We start from the raw sequence: 23710 nt of genomic DNA on the forward strand, positions 1-23710 counted from the left end.
ATTTCTCCCGCCTTCTTAGCATGCCTTCGTGGAGTAGTGGTCAGCACGATCGACGCGTATTCGAGAGGCCCATGGCTCGAGTTCCGGCGAGGGCATTGCTATTTTTAAAAGTTACATCCTTATTATTTAGGTATTTTTCATCTCTTCTGCTTAAAGAAATACCTAATGTCTCTGCAGTGGCGTCTGAACTAAAAGGTGGTGAATGATGATTCTTCACTACCAGGATTTGGGGGATTAGGACCCTAATACCTAGTTGCCCTTTAAAAGTGGAAGTATATAAGACATTTCTCCCGCCTTTTTAGCATGTCTCCGTATATAGTGGTCAGCACGCTCGATGCGTATTCGAGAGGTCCGTGGTTCGAGTCGCGGCAAGGGCATTGCTCATTTTTCATGTCTCCGGCTTCGGAATAACATTGTCTCTACAGGTATACTTCTAAACTACGCTGGCCCCGACTTTTTGATCTCTTCAGTGAATGACCTGGTGCCTGAAATTTAAAACTCTTGCTAGTTTAATCATAAAATTTTCATATATTCAGTAATTTGCACATTTTTTTTTTGTACTACAGAACTTAAAATAATCAAGTCGTCAAAAAATATTTAAAGGATGTTCCATGAAAATAAGCTTTTTAATCTTTCATCCGTTTGCAAATAAAATTTGATACTTATGATTATCTACCACATAAAAGATTAAGAATTTGAACTTAATACATGATTAAAGCGTGTCAATGTGTCTTAAAAATATAAATACGAGTGACTAGTAGAATTTATACAACTCAGAATAGCTATAAGACCATTGTGGTTTTTTTTTAACTTGCTGTATTAGAAATTTTGATGAGCGAATAATTATGAATATACGCACGCATTCTTTCAAGTACTGCAGAACTTCATATAATAAAAGTCGACATTGAATCTCTATATATCTCACAATGATCATCTTCCTAAGAAGATTGCCTCTGAAAGCGACCAGCATTTCGCAGAAAAATATTTGTAAAATTTAATTAACAATCGGTAAATTTCAGGATAAAAAAGTCAGAAAAGAGTTAAAAAATTTAATTTATTTATATAAATATTTTGATTACTTTTTTAGAAGCTACTGCATTTGTTAATGTATTTCTTTTCGAAGCGTAGAAGAGTGAGAACAGAAAAATATCAAAATATTAGAAAAATATATATCACGGTTTGAATAAAATTAAAAGAAGTTTAAGAAAAACGATTTTCAATATCTTTACGTTGCAGCAAAATTTTATCATTACCTTTAAATTCATTTTCAGATACAGATGCTAGTATATAGAAGAGTTTCAGTTAGAAATTTTACAATTGATAAATGACGATTTTTACGTACAATATTTGAAATATTTGTTTAACACAATATAAAATATATTTTATTTCTCATAATTATGATGTAAAAATATATTTGTCGCAAAATTTTGTTTAGAAGTACTGATAAATTAATTTTTTAAAGGGTTCAATTTCTTTTACTGATGGGTAATGCATTTTATAAATTCAAAGGTATATAAAAAGTCATATGACACCATATCTCTCACAGGATTCTTTTAGTAAAGTAAAAAAAAAAATCGGACTAATAAATGCACTCGAAAAACAGAAAAAGATCAAGTAATTTACGATGTATAAAGCTGCATTGTTCTACTTAACTGCATTTAATCATGCAAATTCTATTGACACTTACCATCTTTTAAATCTTCCAGAGTATTGGACAGCTTCAGTAGCGTAGGAAGCTTCTGGCCTTGACTCTGAGGCCAAGGCAGATGAATGAAACGAAGTTGAGGAAAATCTTACCACAAATGAAGTTCAAGGTCCCACTAAAGCTTCAGAAATCTCCTATAATTTATTATCGTTTTAGGTATATGTCAAGAGAGCTGATTCCGCAATTTAAAAGTAAAATTTTTTCCAAGAACCCATGTTGAGCTCCAAGTGTCCAGAGTGAAAAGCGAGATTTGGTTCCAACCTTTCACCTTTGGTATATCCCGAAATTGTCAGACAACAGACTAAGAAAAACAAAAATGCTACCTATATAAAAACAACGAGTTTTGACAAGAAGAATATTCCTTGGTAAAGTTTTAAGAAAGAGAAATTATCTCGCTCTGAATTTGTGCATCGAAGGCTGTTGTCAGAATGAATTCCTTGGTAAGTTTCGTACTAAAACTTTGCTTGAAAATCTTAAATTTTAGTTATTTAGCTAAATTTTCATAGAATTATACACCTCCTTTGTGCTTTTTTTAAAATTACAAAAGTTTGGTTAGATAGATCTATAATGCCTGAATTTATGATCTATAAAGAAATTATTATAAGAAATCCTGAAAGGTCTATTTATATTTGAACCATATCTATTTTAGTATGCTTTTATGTCATAGCTTTCTAGACAATTGAGCACACTTTGAACAAAAATTATTTATAGTATTCTGCAAGTTTACTAATAATGATAATTATCAATATAGCATAATCATAAACTCTCAAAGTAAAAATCATAAACAGATATTATAAACAGATATTATCAAAAGTGACTCTTTTTACCCTAGAAAGTTGATGTTATGAATTTAATTTTAGCGGAAGCGTTTTCTTAACTCTCTGCAATCTCTTTAAAGAGTAGAGCAAGAGACAAATAAGCAAAGCCTTCCCGTAATGTGCTCAATAGTGTTTAAAGGAAATTATCAAATGCACACTGGTATGCGAATTATATTTTCAGTGCCATCTTTCTACAAAGTAAGATTATTCGTGATAGATGTCAATTAAAAAAGACAGAAAATAAGATTTTTAATCTTATAAGGAAAATTTTTCTGTTGAACATATATGATATATATATCTATGTATGTATCGTACTTAAACTGTATATCCCCCGCCACTTTTTTAAACATTCGGAACTTGTTATGTGCTATCTACATCATTCTGACTAACGCATTATCACAGTATAAGAGTGTTCATAAGCTTTTGGAAGGTCAGGACATTTGAGGCCTTTCATGAAAATGAATTTTTAATTTTTGAGAATTCACGAATTTGAGATGGCAATACATTATTCCAAAGTTACTTTTGAAAAACCGATGCAGAATTTCTCTTTTATGATTTAGTGTCGAATTTGTCTTACATTTCTTTGTATAATTTTCCTAACTAATTATTGCAGGATTTTCATCTTTAAAAGATTCCCGATGAATCAAAAAATAATCTTCTAAATGTTTTTCGAAATTCCTAATTTTATTTACCTAATATTGGTGGCTTTTCAAAAATCCTTCGAGTTTTTAGTTACCTTGCAATCCTACTTGGTTTTTTTTTTAAATTTCAATACCACCAACAGGAAAAAACACTTTGATAATACCCAAATGAAATACACGAAATGAAAGGCAAAATACATTTAGCAATAATTTTTATTAATCGATACCGATTTATGAATAAAAATAATATATCTCTTAAAATTAGTAGTAAGGCGAGATTGATTCCTTCAACTTGACTAGTAAGTGGGAAACATACGCCATTCTAAGACGTTGAGGAGTCTATGATGCAAATTGTTTCACGACTTTCATCCAAGTCTCGACAGATCATATCATATGATAAAAATCTGCGTCTTATAGTCGAAGAAACACGATATTTAAAGTTAAAACCAAAAGCATTTTTCTAGTAACGAAGTCTTGCTTCCCATTCTTTGTTCTGAGATAGACTAAAAGAAACTATTTCTGAACTTAGATTTTAATAGAATATCATTAAGAAAATAAAGTGTGTGATGAAAATGAAATCTGTACAGATTTAAAGAGCATTTTAACTATGATAACAATACTTCAGCATGTGTTGTGGATGTATTATAAATATTCAACTAAAATATACCATTCTTTATTTAATTTAAGCAAAATATAAATTTTAAGTTCTCATATATTTTCTTGTTTATAAATATGTTATATTTTATATATACGATTCTTTATAAATGCGTTTATACTTACGAATAAAATGAATTTATGAAATCCACCACCAGTCGTACTAAGGTTCTTTTTAAATGCAAACATTTTAATTTTATTGCGTTTTCTAGATAATATGAGCTTTCCCTTTCAGAAGTTGAAGACTTGTGATAATCTTGCATTAGCAAGCATTAACTTTGCTTGTCGGTCGGCGCTATATTATCTGTAGGCCAAATTTTGGTAACATTCACAATATTTCAAACTTTTTCATTAGTAATATATTTCTTTCGTTAGCTGTGCACGAATGTTTTAAAATTATCCTACTTAATAGTCGTTTAATGCTTTCTAAGTATTCATTGATTAATGTTACGTTTATTATTAAAGAAAAGGGTTTTATTTAAATGGGTATTATTATAAGAGCTCATTTTATGGAGTTCTTTTAGACTATTACAAAAAAAAATCAAATCTAATTTTTTCATCAATATACACTGAAGCTGAGGTTATGAATAATCATTCTGTTGCCTCAGGCTCAAATATAAATCTCCCTTCTTTCATTTCAAGTACATTATTATTAAATGATGACCAAAGAAAGAAGCATCAAACTTCTAGATGGGCTGCAAATTGGACATCTTGGACTCTCAGTAAGCCCAAATAGTGAACTAAATTTTCTTAATGAGATTAAAGTGTTATTCTGACAAACAAGAAAAGGTAGTATTTCTATATGGACTATCACTATATGGAATACGAATATAAACGTTCATACATGCAAACTGGGAAAAATCAAAAGCATCATGTGTATCATTTTATTAAACTATACATTTTATTGCTCTGAACAGAAACTAGAGTTTCTTTCCGGGGAATTCTATAATTTAGAGGAACATTTTTAGGACTTCTATTATTACAGAACATTTAAGGAGTATATCAAAATGTCTTAAATCTACTACTTATAATAAAAATGTAATGACTTCTGGAAGAAAAAGAATGCGTCCAGTTTCTGGTTATATTAATGAAGCAAAAAAGGATATTTTTTTATCTGAAGCACAATGTAATCTCTTTATGAAGGAATCAAAATTAATCCATATAGCTAATCAACTAGTGGTTTAAAACCGACACTTAAATTTAAATGTCTCGTGAATAAGAATAATGTTTCTAGTCTTATAAGCATATAAAATTATGAATTCAGCTCGCATAATTAAAATAACACATAACAATGCATAAGCTACAATGAGATGACAGAAAAATTGTTAATTATCTTTCAGAAAGGAAAAAAGAAGGATGGGAAAGTTTCAGACAAGTATACTGGAATAAATGGATTGAAAACCACGTATAAATATGAACAGGAATTGCACTATATAGATATCAATTTACAGAGACTTTTCTTTTATTATAAATGTTGTTGCGCTGTTGTGAGTTATCTCACTTGTCTAACAGTAACATCAGAACATGTCTACGAAATTCATCAGGACAAGAATAACAAGATTACGCCTGTCGTTGGCAACAGTCTTGAGCACCATACAGGTGACAGTACGGTTTTGCTCAGTTCCGCTCCCATTTCAATGGAGAGCCCCCCGGGAGGACGGATCCGAGGGTCTCTCACCCCCTCTTTCCCTACCTCCAACCTCTCGAGAGGACTTTCGGTTCATCGTATATTTAAAGTATCACCATGTCACACAGACACTACGCATTTACAAACATGCATGCCTTCTTCTGGGACTCGAACCCGGGTCCTTTAGTGACGAATCCTAATTAGAAGCGAACCCGTGTAATATACAGGAATATGCTGAATTACCTTTGTGCCATATACTACATACAAGTACTATTACTAAAGAAGCTATTGCAGTATTATATGAATCCCTAAATTTTGTTTAATACTTACTGTAATTTGTAGAGATACCACAATCTATTATCTATCAAATTTGCGTTTTATAGAATATTGATTCAGATTTCACTGTTGATCATTTCCTTCTATATGCTCTGAAATTTAACCTCTATTTCTTGAGGACGTTTTTTACCTGTTTCTATCAAATATGTTAATAAAAAAGTGCACTACAGTTAGTTCCTTAGGAAAATAACAGTGAGAGAAGTATTTTCACAGAAAACTTTACCTAAAGGCAGACATAAAAAAAGAACAAGAAGGAAAGGAAGAAGGAAAAAAATAAATTCTTAAAATATTTTTCAATACTTGAGAAAAAAAGATTTCAAATAATATTGCATCCCTTTTCCACAAAATAAATTTTTCTTGCGACACAAAGTATTCTTGTTAATTTACGAGACATTCTAATAATTTAAAATTATCTGTATAGAGCAAACCAATTGACGTTATCCTATTAAATATATAGTAAATGCAATAATGCAAACATGGTTTCTTATATCTTTAAATCATTCAACTAAATAACCGTACTGGTTAACTTTGTGCATTTACGTTTATTATCATCTAAATCATACGTTGCTGTCTTTTATTTGTAAGGAGAAATAAGGATTTTTTGTTTACGTACGTGGGATTCGTAGCTTCATTTGTCTTTCATTCCATTGGCATATCACTTACAAATTCAGCGAAGTAAAGCATTTACAAATTTAAATTTCTTAGAAACATTTTGATAACATTCGATGGAAACATGTTTTGTTAATGTTTACTGCGTTGCCATAATTAATAAAGATGTTTTTAACGCAAGATAATTATGTACCTCTGTTGCAGAGTTTCACAATAACCCCTCTACTCATACAACATTGTCTGGATTAAAAATAAAGCTTCATGGTAATAATAAAATCCGAGGATAACAAATAGATTTATACCAACTACATATTTCATTCTTTTTAAAATGTTTTATTTAAATATGAAAGCTTGGTTTTATTCGATCGCAACTTGGTTTTAACAGTTCCTTTCCAGATTTGTATTTCATTATAATTTAGCTTGAAGAATTTCAGACCTTCAAAACTACTGTTTAGTTTACAGGTCATAAATATATAAAGTGATTCTGTGAAGGAAGATTGTACTTTTTCAGAGAAAATTGCGCCAACATGTGGCCGAATAAATAAGATCGCTTAACATAAGTGGTTGGAATTAGGGAGAACGGATTAGTAGCGTGAGTGGTTTTTAGTTTTCTGCGTATGTGGTGAATTCGCTTCAGTTACTCTTAAAAAGACTCCTGGTAGCCATTTCATCTGATAGGTAGACAGCCTTCTTGTTCTTTACCTTATTCAAATTGTTCACAGAGATTAATTTCAATATTTTGAAGTTTATTTATACCACGCATGCCAGAATAAATATTTTTAATTTCAAAAAATTTTACTTTTAATGGAGTATAAAGGATTTATCAAGCCCTTAACTCGCTAAAATATTTGGACAAGCTACGAAGTTTTAATTAGCATAAAATGAAGGTAACAAGATAAAAATTGAATATTGTAAATAGAACAGAAAAATTATTAAAATTTAGCATTTTGAATAATCTTCTGAAAGAGAAACAGAATAACCATGTAGTGTAGAAACCTGTGGAGTATTAAGTTAAAAGACATATCAGGCAATAAACAAAAATCTTTGCAAGGGAAAAAAAGAAAGGTTAATGTATAGATAAGATGGAAAGTGAAAATTATTGGAGCTTCGAGATACTTTTTACTAGCATATGAACCCTAATCTTATTCCAATTTACGCGGCAATTTTTCCGACTCACACGGATCTTGCAATATAAGGTAAAGAGTCAAAAATGAATATGATATAAACAGAATTAATAATTAATCTTAATCTTTATTACAATCGTCAGAAAGGAAGATGTCGTAGAATAATAAGAAAAATGTAGAGTTTATTTTTTGCATTATGAATAAATGCTACAATGTGAATTAAATTCACGACGGAAACAACAAAAGAGCTATTGATTTCCTTAATGATTTAAAGAAAATCTTGTTAAACGTTAACGCTATCTTCCTTATATCAGAGATTCATATTTGCTAATTATATGGTTATTTATTTATTTTTCATGATGCATAATTACACGATTCGGTGATTTATTTTTATTTATTTACTACGCACGAAAATCTTCAAGGACATTCTTTCTCATACTGATGGCAATTTATTACCGACCCAATGATAAAATGTAGCTAAGGTGTACTTAAATGATGATAGAAATTTGCATCGCTCTAAAATGAATAAAGAATATCTTTAATATGGTGTGTTACATGTTTAGGAAAATAATAAATGTTTGTGTTGCAGAGACATTAGGTATTTTTTTAAGGCAAGAGAGATGAAAAAATGAGCAATTCCCTCGCTGGGACTCGAAACACGGGCCTCTCGAATGCGTGTCGAGCGTGCTGACCCCTACACCGCAAAGGCATGCTAAGAAATCGGGAGAAATACCTTATATACTCCCCTTTTTAAAGGGTTTTAGGGGACCTAATCGCCATATCCTGGTGGTGAAGAATAATCATTCACCACCGTTTAGTTCGGTCGCCACTGTAGAGACATTAGGTATCTTTTTTAAGCAGAAGAGATGAAAAATGATCAATGCCCTCGCCGGAACTCGAACCACAGACTTCTCGAACACCCGTAGAGCGTGCTGACCACTACACCATGAAGGCATACTAAGAAGGCGGGAGAAATACCATATAGTGTATAACTTAATAACGAATTACTGACGTTCTAAAGTTAAGAGGTAACATTAACGTTCACAACCGTTATCATAATTTTTGTTAGTAGATTTGAAATTACTGTTGATAGTTATCTTTTCTAGCGTAAAACATTTCAAAGTGTTAAATTCTGTTATTGAATGTGAGTTGCAAAACATTTTGAATGAGAATATTTCACACTGCATTGTTGTACTATTTACAGAAGTACATTAAATTGTGACATTTCTTTCAACTATTTATGTAGACAAAACTGTAAATTTAAAATGAAATATTTAAAAAAGATTTGAAAAATGTCTCGGCACAATTTTCTGCTTCTAGCAATTTTTGTTTTCAAATTACAAAAAAATATTTAACAGAAGCATCATAATTTAGTCTAGGTTAGACGGATTACATAAGGAGGCTGAAGAATTTTCTAGCAAATTCTAGGCAACCATACGGATAGTTTCACAAACCTTAATATATTTTATATAAGAAAAAATAGTTAATTAATTGCTTTTTGATGGGTGCAAAAAAATTAAAATAATGATTTTGTAATTTTATAGTATTAAATTTTGTAGTTTGCAGCTTGCAAATGCATACGGGGTCTTGTCATGCTACACACAGAATAATTAGACAACTGTATACTGTTTTGATGACAAAATATCTGTAATAACTTATAATATTTAATAATAACATAAAACAATAAATAATAAATATTTACATGAACAATAATAAATAAAAAACAATATTTAAATTTTTATCAATATTTATTATATCTCATTCAAATAATCCCTTGCCACTGCAATGCGCTTAGGACACCTTTTTTTTTCTTTTTCGAATCACAAAAACAAATTTTAAAATTGTTTCCTCGAATACCCTTTTAAAGTTCACAGTACAGTATTATTTATTACATCAACAGACACAAACAAATGCGAAACTGTCTGAAGCATGATAACTCGGCAAAATGCTATGCTATATCTTATAATGTAGCTTAGTATTAACGATTGTGAAGCTCCAGTGTTAAATGGAGAAATAAAAATATCACACGTCGGTTATTTTAGACGAATGCAGAATTTTCGTAGCAGCACTTATAAAGCTTTTAGCCAAAAATTTATGAACGTAAAGAGCAATTGTGAGCAGGTACAAAATCGATGAGTTATCTCGCCAATAATTCAAGTTATATTCCATGAAGTGTTTCATACAGACGTCATTAATTAAGACGTCATATCTTATAATGTAGCTTAGTATTAACGATTGTGAAGCTCCAGTGTTAAATGGAGAAATAAAAATATCACACGTCGGTTATTTTAGACGAATGCAGAATTTTCGTAGCAGCACTTATAAAGAGCTTTTAGCCAAAAATTTATGAACGTAAAGAGCAATTGTGAGCAGGTACAAAATCGATGAGTTATCTCGCCAATAATTCAAGTTATATTCCATGAAGTGTTTCATACAGACGTCATTAAATACTTTAAAAGTATTTTTTCAATAGCTGGTCAGTTAATAAAAGTTTGTGTTGAGCATTACGACTATCAGAGAAAAAAGTCAACAATATTTTGATTTCTAAACATTAACGGTTTCGCTTTTCTTAGAACAGTCCGAGAAACGACGCGCTGCAAGCTCACATAATATTTCAAATTGCTTGAATGGATCTAAATGATGTGAACAGTATTCAGCAACATCCCCAGTTGTTAAGACGATAAACAGGGTATAGTACAAAGTTCTTAATTTTGATAAAGTGTTGCCTAAAAGGCTTTTAGATAAATTTAAATGTCTTTTGCTGAAACTGCATTGCAAAAACGAAACTTAATGCAATCTTAATGCTTAATATCCTTTGACCAATTACATTCGTTATAGTTTGCAATCTCCAAAACAAAAATTCTTTTTTCACAGAGAACAAATTTGCAAACAACACTGTAAAGGAAATGAAATACAAATGATCGATTGATGACGACCAAAGTCAAAGAAGTTCTGAAAAACTTTGCTAACAATTTCTTGCACTTGTACATTTTAAATTATTCGTTTAGATACTTTTTAACACACTATCGTATATCGTAGGCATTTATATACATCAGTTTAATGTTACCTTTATTAATACGCATTGTACTGCATCATATTTTTATGTAATTCAGTTACAGAAAAATTCAAAATACTATATAAATAAATTAATAACCACCTTAATTTTACTTCAGTTAGAAAGCTGGAACAATAATCTGAATAGATGGATATCTGGAACCCTGGTTATTTGAATACTGTTGCATTATTAAGTTAATACTGTAACGTAAAACAGCTTTTCCTTTTTTAGGTAATCATCTTCGCAATTGCGCTAGTTTACTGCGCTTCTGCTGACAGACAAGTTTACTCTGGGAAATGGAAACAAGCTAGCCAGACAGGATACGATGCCGCATATTACCCTTACTACGGTCAGTATGGAGCTGGAACTGGTAGCTACGGTTATGACGCGAACTACAAGTACTCTCAAGATCGCTATGCCACATACCCTATTGATTCGCAACGATTTTATCTTCCTGGAGGTGTATACAGGCCTCATGATTATGCTGACTCTTTCAAGTATGGGTACAAGCCATATACCTATGATACTTCATATAAGTACTACGATAACTCGGCAAAACGCTATGTGAAGACACCTTATGACATTTCTTCTTATTAACGACTGCGAGTAAGAACACGGAAGATGTATTAACAAAATACGTAAGTCGTTACTTTATACCTTAATCTAACTGTTTTTATATGAATGAATTTTATTAATAAGTTTGAAATATGTGATTATAGATTGTATTTCCTTAAATATTTATTCTTGGCAGTTGCTTTGAAATAAGAAGTTTCACGAAATAAATTAAAGTATTTTACAAACACATTTCCAAAACTGTAGAGGACAATTTTTGCAAATATAAGACCAGACTTTTTATGCAATTCCCTCTGAGCAAGAATCCCAGACAGTGAAACATTCTGTATACTTAAAATTGAAGAAAACAAAGCTTGTAGCTGTCTTTTCAAAACACTCTGTATATCACTATTAATTATTTAATATTAAATGATAACCTTATGTCTATTATCCTATGTATCTAATTGTCTATCTATATACATAAATGAACAATAATTTCTTGAATAATAACTTCATTTCGACTAACAGAGGTAACTGTGAATTGCTTAAGATTAGCATTTAATTTTTTCATTAATGCGATAGTGAAACGTAGGCTAGAACATATCATCTAGCCAAAGAACTTAAATTCTGTTCAGTTTTATCTCCTTAATGGCTAGAATATTATTCCTTTGCTATGTTTAAAATTTTGAATTATTATTATCGTTATTGAAAGCTACATTAAGGTTAAAATTTCTTGAGAACTATACATATACTACACTCAATGAAAAGATCAGCTTCAGCTATACTTAATAAGTTAACGTTTATCTACGTACACACAAATATATATATATATATATATATAAGACAAGTAGTTAAGTCATGAGGTAAAGTTGCTCCAGAGTGTTACTTTATTATAGTCACTTCAAGGTCATTTTTGACCCGTCTTGCCTTGTAACCATGGTAAAAACTGCTACTGCAGATGCTCGAGTTCTCTAATTTCCTATTCCCCTTTGTGCATGATAAAGAAGTACATTACGATTATAAATTGGAGAGGGTCGGTACGACCTCTCAGTGACTATTTTAAAATAACAGTGTATAAATGAAGGATTTATTCCGTTGAAATAGAGATAAATCCTCATCTAACGGGACATTTTCATACGGTTGCTTCATTATAAAAGTGACAGAACTCATATACAGCTGAGGCAGTGTTGGCCAGTTCAGAAATCTTCATAAGTATGTCTGAGCAAAAATCTTCGTAAAAATACGGCACCTTTTCCAAAATTAATTTTTAATTGTGTACAGCCACATTATCTTATTATCTTGGGTTCATACTATAATTTCTACTTTCATGAACTTCCACTAGAATGCAAATTATTTAAAGCATTAAAACAAAATCCCAGGGTCTAAGTTCTTCAGAAATCGTTTAGTTTAGTAGGTAAACATTGCAAAATGTTTTCTTAAAGTCTATTCCTCTTACTCAGAAGGGATCTGACATTTTAAAGTATTTAACGTAACCATATTACTTGAAAAAAAATCAATTTTCATAGATGTGCTTGTTCTCGTATGGAACACTTATTAAAGTATGACTTAAGTAAAATTAAGTTTGTTACTTTGATTAATAAGGTAAATTAATATCCCACCTGAAGGAATTCCATTTAGTTACCTCTGCTTTTAAAAGATTGAATAACAGTGCGCTATTACAGTTAATGACCAGGTGTACTAGAAAACCATAAGCCGAATCGATTATGAGGAATACATTATGTGCTGCGAATGGAAGATATTCTGAGATTTTATATGTACTGGTTGAAATTTACTTTCTTTCACTTCTCAGTACCATTAATTCACTTGCCGTTTTGAGTTCTGAATAAAGTTCTATGTAAGTGAAATTATTTATCCCCGTATGCGTAATTGATCAAACTATCATTCCGCTGAAGTTGTTTCGTACAAATCACGTTTCTGACGCAATATTTCCCCTTATATATTGTTTAGAAAATATTTGAAGCAAAAACATGGAATTATTATTATTCGAGTTACCTGCTCTTTGAACTCCTTGGAAACACGATAACGCCGTAGCGTAACGTGACCTTTTATCCCTTATCGGCGCTATTAGAGTTAATTTCTATATGCTACTACATTGCAAGTTGCAATAAGCTTATGCAGCGTGTTTCAGAAAATTGGTTACGAACTCTCAGAAGAGACAGAGTACACCTAGACGATGTAAAATCATATAGCTATGTATGGTCGCAAACGCTTTCCTGGCGCGGTAGTGACGACAGAAATCACAAGAAATAAAGGTCATGAACAGAGTGAGAAAACATCGTTAATATGCTTAGTACACAGAAATCAAGAAACAAGAACAAAAATAGACAACGATCGTCATCAAAGAAGGTGATCGAAATTACGACCTCGGACCAGAATGCAGGAAACTTGAGTCAGGCATCTTCTATGCGTGATGCCGATCTTCCATGGTCCAGAGATGTGGGTCCTACATCACGGTCCGGGGTTCTAATTTCGAATACCTTCTTTAATGGCGATCGTTGTCTATTTTTGTTCTTATTTCTTGATTTCTGCTGTAATAAGCATAATAAAAATGTTTCCTCACCCTGTTCACGTCCTTCCTTTCTTGTGTTTTGTGTCGTTACAACCGCGCCAGGAAAGCGTTTCCAACCATGCTTTGCTATTTGATTTTCTATCGTCTAGGTGTACTCTATCTCTTCTGAAAGTTTGTAACTAGTTTGTTGGAATACTCTGCATATGTAAGTTTCCAACATCCTATTATTTTCAGCGTTTTCAAGGCCAGTCTTCAGTCTGAGTCTGGAAAAAATAGGAGAAAGAGGATAAAAATAATTAGGGCTAGACACCGACCTACATCGAGACTAACAACGCTTTGCAAAAAGTTGAAACAATTTTTAATATAATGTATTAATGTTAAAAGTAATAAATTTACTTGTCTAGAATACATTATACTTATTTACAATGGGTATTAATTTCCTAGTTTAATTTTTCCTGCATTCATTTTTTATTTTCTTGATCCCACTGTAAACGATAGATCAAGGCTCCATTATAATGGTGTACTAAAATTAGGAGACCATTATAACTCGTATTTAATGCTGCATATTCAAAGAAAAGGTATAATGCATGCATATATATATATTCTTCACAACATGCGAAAATACATGTTCAACAAATAAAGCTAAAAAGATATAAACTAATTTAATAAAACACTGAATGAATAAATGATAATTTGAACGTTAAAAAAGCATAAAAAATAAAATAAAGATGATCTAAGAGAAGAAAATATTTATATATATGTATATATGACTTTACTATGGTCACATATATATCTTTTACCATCTTTTACATACACGTGTTTAAAAAATGTTACAAATGTGAAGCCAAAAGAATAAAGTACGTAAAAATAAGATAAAAGTAATTGAAAACGGAAAACGAAAATATATATAAAATCTGAATTTACTGGATTAAACTTTAATATATATACAACAGTTTCAACTCACTGATAGATAGTTCGTAATAAAATATATACTGTTTAACTCTCAGATCACATCATTTTAAAAAAACTATGTCAAAAAATTTATTTTTCGTTGTCCCACTTAATTAGTTATTTGTTTTTATTTTTAAACACTAAATTTACAGATAAAATTCTGTCTTTCAAAACAGTAATTTTATCAATACATTCTATAACTATAATACAAAATATATTCAAATCACTCACCTTTTGTTGCAAAATCAATTTTCGTGAAAGCTTTACGTATTATGAATTGAGGTTTCTAAGCCCAATTAAAAGATTTTTTACTATCCGTTTTTGAATTTTAGTTTCGCAGTTATAATAAGAAAAACTAATTGAGGCGTGTGCTTAAATGTAGGAGATTCCTCCAACTATATGCATTGCCAATATCATAATTTTTAGCCAAAATGCATATGAATATTTGACATGACACACATAAGAAAAAATATGGATATAAAATAAAACAATTTATATATGTCAAGTGATAATATATCTTACTTGCACAACTTGTTTTCGGCAAAATATTCACTAAATAGTAATTTTAATTTGTTTTAAGTTAAAATTATCTTGCCCATATCTCTGAAACGTTAATTGCTTAATTTAGAGTTAAAAAACGTGCGAAACTAAAGAAATTACCTGAAACATATGCGGCCTTCAAATGAAGTACCTTTTTAACCTAGATAATCCTTTCAGTTCAAACGCGTGAGCTATAATTAAAATTTTAAGGTTGTGAAAATATTATTTCATTACAGCATTACTTGTTTCAGTTGAGTTTAAAAAAACTTCAAACTTTTTAATGTTTTCCTAAGAAAAATTCTTTAAAAAAACTAATTTAAAAGAATAATGAGAAGACATAAACAAAATTGTACTCTGTAGAAATATGTTCTGAAAGATGTAAATTAAAATAGTTCTTACTCATTTTACGATTATAAACTATCATTCCGCTGAAGTTGTTTCGTACAAATCACGTTTCTGACGCAATATTTCCCCTTATATATTGTTTAGAAAATATTTGAAGCAAAAACATGGAATTATTATTATTCGAGTTACCTGCTCTTTGAACTCCTTGGAAACACGATAACGCTGTAGCGTAACGTGACCTTTTATCCCTTATCGGCGCTATTAGAGTTAATTTCTATATGCTACTGCATTGCAAGTTGCAATAAGCTTATGCAGCGTGTTTCAGAAAATTGGTTACGAACTCTCAGAAGAGACAGAGTACACCTAGACGATGTAAAATCATATAGCTATGTATGGTCGCAAACGCTTTCCTGGCGCGGTAGTGACATTACCGTCTTTACCGTCTTGCCTTCCAGTATTTTTGTGTTACAAAATCAAGACTACTGCAGAACAGGAGTTTAAATGTCCCTTATCAATGGATTATTAAAAATTGCAAAGAGAAAGAACGCAATTAAGAATTTCTGAATCTAATATAAAACAATTAAGCATTAAGGCAATTGTACCCAGTGAAACGCTGGAGCGATAACGCAGCTGCAGCTCAAGGAGAAACTAGGACAGTATAGTTCTTGTCCAGGAGACTTTGTTAAGCCTTTTATTTATATAGTATAATTTAAGCCTTTATAAATGTTGGCAAGAAAAATCGGTAAGGAAATTCAGAAGATGTCAGCACTCATTAACACGCTTCGAATAGCAAAATTAAAATATTTTACTCTTAAAGAAAAATTGCTGCCATAAATCAGTGTAATACTTTACTAAAATAAATGTGTAAACTATTCCAATCTTTTAGAAATAACGCCATTAAAAAACTACTTTTTTGAAGTGAAGTTCAAATGTGAATGAATGAATAAATTAGATGCGATAATTAGCTTTAATAGTACATATTGTATAAACGTTACAGATCGAAGAGGAAATGTTCTTTTTTATTTTAAAAGGTTTGTTTTAGGCCACGAAGAAGCGATTTTCTACCAGAAAATGTTGATAATCTTTTATGATGCAAAATCGGCTGAACCTTTTTTAAAGTTTCTTCAGTTACATGTTCTTTGATACTCTGTGAAATAGTTGTCGCGAATAAATTCAGTTTTTTAAACTCTTTTTCATTATTTTATTATTCAATAGCGATGAAACGTTGCAAAACCCCTTTCTGCAGGAATTGCTATTCTCAACTTTACATAGCTTTTCTTAGCGGCTATATAATTTATTTACACACATGCCTTGGTCTTTGTCTATAGTATGCCAGTATTTTAAATCTTATTCCAGTCGATTCATTTTACTCATATGAAGATGCCATTAAGCGTCATCAAAACTGGGTGCATGCTTTGTCTCTTAGTGTCTTCTTGTATTGCATTCTTTTGATACTGGCACTGACTGACTGGAAATTAAACACACTGTCTTAGCATTCATCGGTCCAGAGTATGATAAAATGATCTTCTTTTTATTAAAAACATATCATAAATGTTTTTATTAAAAACATATCATAAAGCATTTTACTCTTAGACTTAATATTGATTGAAGACTTAGTATCTTATCATAGACTTAATACAGATTGAATACTTTTAATCACTCATGGCTATTTTCCGATGAAAATTTTTCTCCCTAATAAAACAATTATAATAATAGCAGAAAAATTAATAGTCTATGGCTGACACAGTAAAGATGCTTTCCCATATCAAAGAGTAGTTACGACTTTTTGCCTGGGAAAGAGACCACTACACAGTAATTTAAAGTTAGCTAATAATTAGTTAAAAATCGTTGAATATTTTATCTGTGTGGTGACTGTGAATAAGATTCTTTTGCTTTAATCGAAAATAATTACCCTAACATGAATCTTCGAAATATAGCTCGAAGATACTGGTCGGCGCACTCGAAAGAACTACCTCTGATGACGTCTACCTAACTACGACATTAGGTGTTATTACTAATATAATACTACTTGATAGTTGGTAAAGAAATGGTAAATACCGCAATATATCTTAGTAATTTGCAAGCTTCACTAAAATTGTTAATGTAATCCATATTGTCTGAAGGACTGAAGTGTACACCCTAAAAGAAATCAAAATTATGTAACGTAAAAGCTTCTGTATCGCGAACTGTGAACATTACATAACTCAAAACGCAAATATGCCAAACAGCTGGGACCGTTTCGCCGTCAACGTTCGTACATATTTCAACTTGAGCTAAGTGTCCGTTAGATGCGCTTCGGTCACCAAATGATTTACTTATTGAAACTTTGTAATAATATCACAAAAGCACTTAATTAAGATAACAACAGTTATAACCTTCTCGTTTTTATTATTTATAATTTTTTCAAGTTAAATTTGTAATTTAGTGAAGAACATTTGGACTATATAGTATGTTAAAAACGTGACTTTAATTTTCGAAGAATAAAATAATCCTATAGTTACGCTCATGTTTCATGTTTAAATATGTTTTATTAAGTATAATATTTATAGATTTCACTTAGATATTTGTTTCTTCTAGATTCAAGACCGATCAAAGAACTTACAAAAGAGCCTCAAACCTAGTCAAGACTAAGAAGACTGGAAAATAATTCATTTGATTTTTTTTAACTTCGCATTCAAATAAAACTTTGTTTAAATAATCGTTGTTTCATTTATTTCTTCTTTGCTAAGATTACTTAATTTCAGCTGCATATTTGACAGACTAACAATAACTTTCTTGTTCAACATTTTGTTCATCATTTGAATCCATAAAGCGAGACAAATATACTTTCAATTACACACTAAAGGTAGGTGGATTGCGATATATGCAGGAAAATATGCTTTGAATCTGTAATTTCAGGAACTTTGGCTATTAATCATCCTTATGTGAAAAAAATTATATTCCAGTATTTTCTACATCCGTCTCTCTGACAGTTAGGAAAGTAATAAATCCTATGTTTTGATTTGATAATCTTGAGAGGATTTCTAAGTGCACAAAATATAAGTGTGTGGAAGGATACCAAAACTTTCCTTTATATATATATACCATTAATGTATCCATCTGTCGCAATGATATATCAGATAAACTACTTTAAAGAATCGTAACTATACATGTCAAATAATAATGAACGACAGAATTTTATATTTCCATAACAATATAGGTATACTGCCGTACTTTTACGCAAATCTATATAAAGATATACACATATCTGTGTGTATGGTACCGCATCTCTCAGCTCAACCTTTCTTTATTATGCATTTGTGACAACAGCAGTTTTCGCTTTATTGGCTCTTAACTGAATAGACGATTTTTGTATCTCAAGCATTACTCGGAAACTTCGCTTTTTCAAATCGTTGTGTTCTGATATTATGCATTATATTTTAATCCTCTTGTTTCTCATACAAGGCATATTAGATAAAATAATCATTTTAACATATTTAGATTTTAAGACGGCCACAATTAGATATACGTCATTTCGATTAGCTTTTTGACTTAATAATCGTGTCAGGAATTTGCTTTTTACTCAGCATGAATCGAATAGGGGAATATGGTACAGAACCGGGAGTTCTGCAATGGGCATCTGGTATTAAAATGTCTATTTAAAAATATAATATTGGGAACAACCGCTTTCACAACAGATACAAAACTTGCTTGAACCAAATTCCTTTCGTAGAAGTACGTTGTAATGTAACCATATACTGTAATGCAAAGTTTCTTTAAATGCACAAAGAAACGGTTCTGACGTTCTATTTGCAGTACTTTGCACCATTTAGTCAACATCATATTTTGCGTCAGCAATATATGGCGTTATGCATGTGCATCCAGAATTTTCTTGCAGTGTTATAATCACCAATAAAGTATTGTAATTTGCTCATTCATCATTGAATTGCTTACTCCCTTTAAGTGCAATATTGAAGTACTGAAGTGCAACAGCGCATCCAAACATGTATCAAAACTTTCTTACTCATTATTTAATGTGGAAAACCGGAAAGCATGTAACTTTGAAATATGACATTCCATACTCCACCAAAGCAGAAAAAAAATCCTATCCTAATCTTCTACATCATATCCAAGCTTACGCTGATGCTCGAAAGTCCAAAACGCATTAATTGGTCACTGATTCTAATATGCAGTAAGTCAAAAATATTCAAACACGAATAAACAAAAGCTTACAAACTATGATAATTATAAAACTGAAAAGTTTAGATTCTACATTTCCTCCTTTGCATCGACATCAAGGTACAATATTTAGTATATATCCTTCATACATTATTTGCAGAGTTGCATAACATCACAATTGATCAAAATTACATAAAATTCTTAGAAAACAGTAAATGATGGTGTGCATGTAATTTAATCTGAAAGCTGTTGCCATTTATCAATATTTATCATATGTTGTAAAACATATACGTACTGCTTATTTTTACGAAAAACAATTACGCATCAAGGCAAGATTTCAAAAATATATAAATTCAAAACATTCTTTTTTTCATTCGCGAGCACTTAGCAGACTTAGGCTTGGACAAAGCATCTAATAGGCGAGCCACCGCTACCCCTTAGGAACGGACGGACAGTTACAGCCATACCTTTTCTCCGGGATCCTTACTTGGACCCTTCGGTATCGCAGGGTCCCCTAACCACTATAACGTCTGGGTGGCCTCCAAAATGAAGAATCTTAGGTGAATCTCCAAAATGAAGAAAGAAAAATCTTAGGTGAAGAATTTCCAAAATGAAGAAATTAGAAGAATCAAAAATACACTATTCTAGAATAATATTAAAAGTATCTGATGTAGACACCGCACGACTTCCTTGTATCTATTAAATTATACACATTTTTTGTTGCACTTCATTTAAACTTATTTCCTCGAATTATTCTAACTTAATTCACCGATGTCGCAAGGCAAGGTGAAAGAGATATAAAAAATTGAAAATTTTGAAATTAAATATCCCTGTGAAATTTTGTCGTACGGAAATGAAACTTCTTATAATTTTATTTTTTCACAACGAGTATAAAACTTTCCTAAATATATGTATAGGAAACTGGAGACTCAATAAATAACGAAATCTAACCTTTACTGGTTAGATCTAACCAGTAAAGGTTAGATTTCGTTATTTATTGAAAATGAACTTTTTTTTACCTTGGCAGTGCCAAAACATAAATATTTTCGTCATTTTTAAAAAAAAAAAAAAACTTCTGTAATTAGACGTATATTACTATGACAAGCGGTTGCGAAAATAAAGGCTGGATAAGGACTTCTAAGCCGGGTAAGAGGTGTGTGTGTATGTGTGTGTGTATATACATATATACGTCTGGCACTTCCGATCGCAATAAAAAAGGGAAGTGCAAAGTTAGATATTATAGTAGTAGTCCCCTATACAATATTTCAATGTCCTACTTCTAATCGTTTTTGAGTTATTCATAAGGATGCACAATGTTTGTACAAGGAAGTAAAAATGAGTACTTATATACATTACAAACTAAATCTCATCCCTTAATTAAAATTATTTAATTTGTTACAATCAAGATGTTTATCGAAACTATTCCCTAGAGAAGTATGTGAGGTGTGTATTCCTTAATGAGATGTTTTTCGAAACTATTTTTTAGTGATGAATGCATATTATAGTACGCGATTTAGAATAAGCCACATTCTAAATGGGGTTCACTATCATTTTCCGAAGACACCATTATGCAAAAACAGCCCTCTGTGGCTAATCATCAAGTTATAGTATTTGCTACGCGTTGCTAAATAGCTGCAATTTGTTCAAGTTCCGGATACTCTAAACGGTAATTTGGGGGAAATTGAAGCGAATACCCATCGATCTTCCAGGCTAATGGAATGATTTCTGCATTCACGATTCATGACACTTCTGTCTAAAAAACCCATTTAACATAATCTTTGATGCAGCCATACCAGCGTCTGGTCGCTTGGAATAAGCCTCAATGTGTAGCACTCCGATAGAGGAGCTAAGTAGCTCTCTTGTTACAGTAAGCAGCTCTATGTGCTAGATGCATATGTGTTGAAACAGTTATTCGTGAAACTTTCCACCGGTACTGCCTCTACACACGATTATCAAATGATGGTTTTCTGCACGGACGTTTTTAACAGTTCTTCAACAACTTCTTCTGTAGCTTTACTTCTGAATTGCACTTCTGACCTTGCACTGCTATCTGATCCTGATTAGTCTTTGAGTAACCTATCCCTTCCAGCAATTTGTACGCGCTGCAGCGAAATGCTTTTAATATATGTACTATATAAAATCAATAGACTTAAATTGTGACTAAACGGTTGCGATTGTTAATAGTATTATAAAACTGCGGAAAACTGCAAGAATTTCCCTACACGAGGCAAGTTAATTTAAACTATTTGGAATGAAAAACCTTTTTTAAATGCAAAAATATTTTTTTAATTAATTTATATCGTGTAGGGGAATTCTTGATATGCATATGAATATGTTAAATCTGAGGAATTACATATTTACATTTTAATTTCATTTCTATTTTCGATTTGCATATCCATAGCAAAGACGAAACACGATATCTGAAAGACTGGAAGGAGTGTTAAATAAGCTTATTCCCCTCAAGGTTCGGTATCATTTCGTTATCTTTTCAATTGTTCATTTTTAGTAATTTTATTTATATAGCTTTAATTATCATTAATAAAATTTTTGTCGCAATTTTATGCATACTCACGATTATTGGCCATTGCTAGTAAAGGAATTTTTCGGTACTACTTTGGTAAATGTTTTTTTTTTTTTTTTTTTTTTTTTTTTTTCGAGCGATACGACTTATAATAAACCCATTGCTATACAAGTTACTTATGGTAACCGATACTTTGTTGTCATTTTATTTTTAAAATAATGCTTTTATTATGCATAAATTCCGTGTTTTAAATATTATTTATGACTTCTAAATATTAAAAGTCAATTTAATTTTGCATTTTTATTTGAAATAAAAATTTTATTGTTTATGATATTTTATGGAATTTTATGTTGTGGACGATGTAATGAATGACGTCACATTACTTTAAAAGTAATTGGTTTTAATATCTATAAATTTAATCTAATGTTTTAAACATTATTTATGGCTGTTAAACATTAGACTACAATTTAATTTTGCATTTTTTAAATGATTTTATTACGTATGAATATTTAAATAATTTTAATTCCATTCATGATGTAATCTGCTCCCTGATTGGTTACAGCATATTTGTGCATTACCGCGCCATTTTAAAATTTTATTATTCATCTCTTCGAATTCCTTAGATTACATTTTTCAAATTTTTTTCCTTAGAGTACATTTTTTTAAATTATATTACATTTTTGAAATTTTTTTCATTGATATCTAAATTATGATTCCGATTTTTTTTTGGTGGTGCTTATCAATATACGACAGGTTAAATACTCAAAAAAATGTAAGTACATATTTTTCTTTTACTTTATAATTGTATACTTCAATTTTTATTAAAAAATTAATACACTGTTTTGAAAAATTGCCGAGATATTTATTGCCACATTGATTCATTGCCACGAGATATTTATTGTTTTAATGTTAAATTATTATTTTCTATAAAACTTATTTTAAAAGATTTGAATTTAAGTAATATTTTAACTCTTTTTAACGTTGGTATGATGTTTTTAATCCGATATTCAAATTAAGTAATATTTTAATCCAATTAAACGTTGGCGCAATGTATTTATAGCAGAGTTTTTATTCTATTTCTTTGCTATATGAAAGTAATAATTTAACCTTACTTTAGTATTTTATGCTTATAGTAAATGTATTTATTGACATTTGCCTACCATCTTAAAAAACGACATTTTCAACAAAAAATTAATCCATTATTTTTAACGATATTACAACGATATAACAAGATGGCTGACGATTGTAAAAACCGCGCCAACAATTGCGCCAACGTAAATCGCCAAAAATCCTTGCAACCGTCTGCTAAAGTAGTATCAATTTTTCCATACCGATTTAACTTTTACTATTTAATACTTGTAAAAATTTTCTAAATTTTTTAAAATTTAAAGTTTTTTTAATATTACTTAAAAGTTACGAATTTGTAAATTAAAATTTATTCAGATTTCAAATTGTAATTCTTTTATTTTCTTAGCTTTCTTTATCTTTAATTTGAAATCTTAAATCTTATCTTTAATTTGAAATATAAGAATTTTAATAGGAGT

The 23710-nt window shown here is 30.6% G+C and overlaps 2 protein-coding genes across 3 annotated transcripts in view; one reads left to right on the forward strand and one right to left on the reverse strand.

The window, feature by feature from the left end:
- LOC118186822 (uncharacterized) overlaps positions 1 to 23710 on the reverse strand; it is a 370423-nt gene that overhangs the window by 200338 nt on the left and 146375 nt on the right. The window lies entirely within an intron of this gene.
- On the forward strand, positions 1991 to 18185 carry LOC118184044 (uncharacterized). Its single transcript, XM_035353679.2, has 3 exons — positions 1991 to 2145; positions 10801 to 11207; positions 18065 to 18185. The coding sequence occupies exons 1-2, from the start codon at positions 2134 to 2136 to the stop codon at positions 11164 to 11166; spliced, it is 378 nt and encodes a 125-aa protein (XP_035209570.1). The 5' UTR covers positions 1991 to 2133; the 3' UTR covers positions 11167 to 11207; positions 18065 to 18185.

The sequence above is a fragment of the Stegodyphus dumicola genome, chromosome 8 (assembly GCF_044657685.1).
Source record: "Stegodyphus dumicola isolate Sdum_Otavi_A_Nest chromosome 8, ASM4465768v1".
Classification (NCBI taxonomy): Eukaryota; Metazoa; Arthropoda; class Arachnida; order Araneae; family Eresidae; genus Stegodyphus; species Stegodyphus dumicola.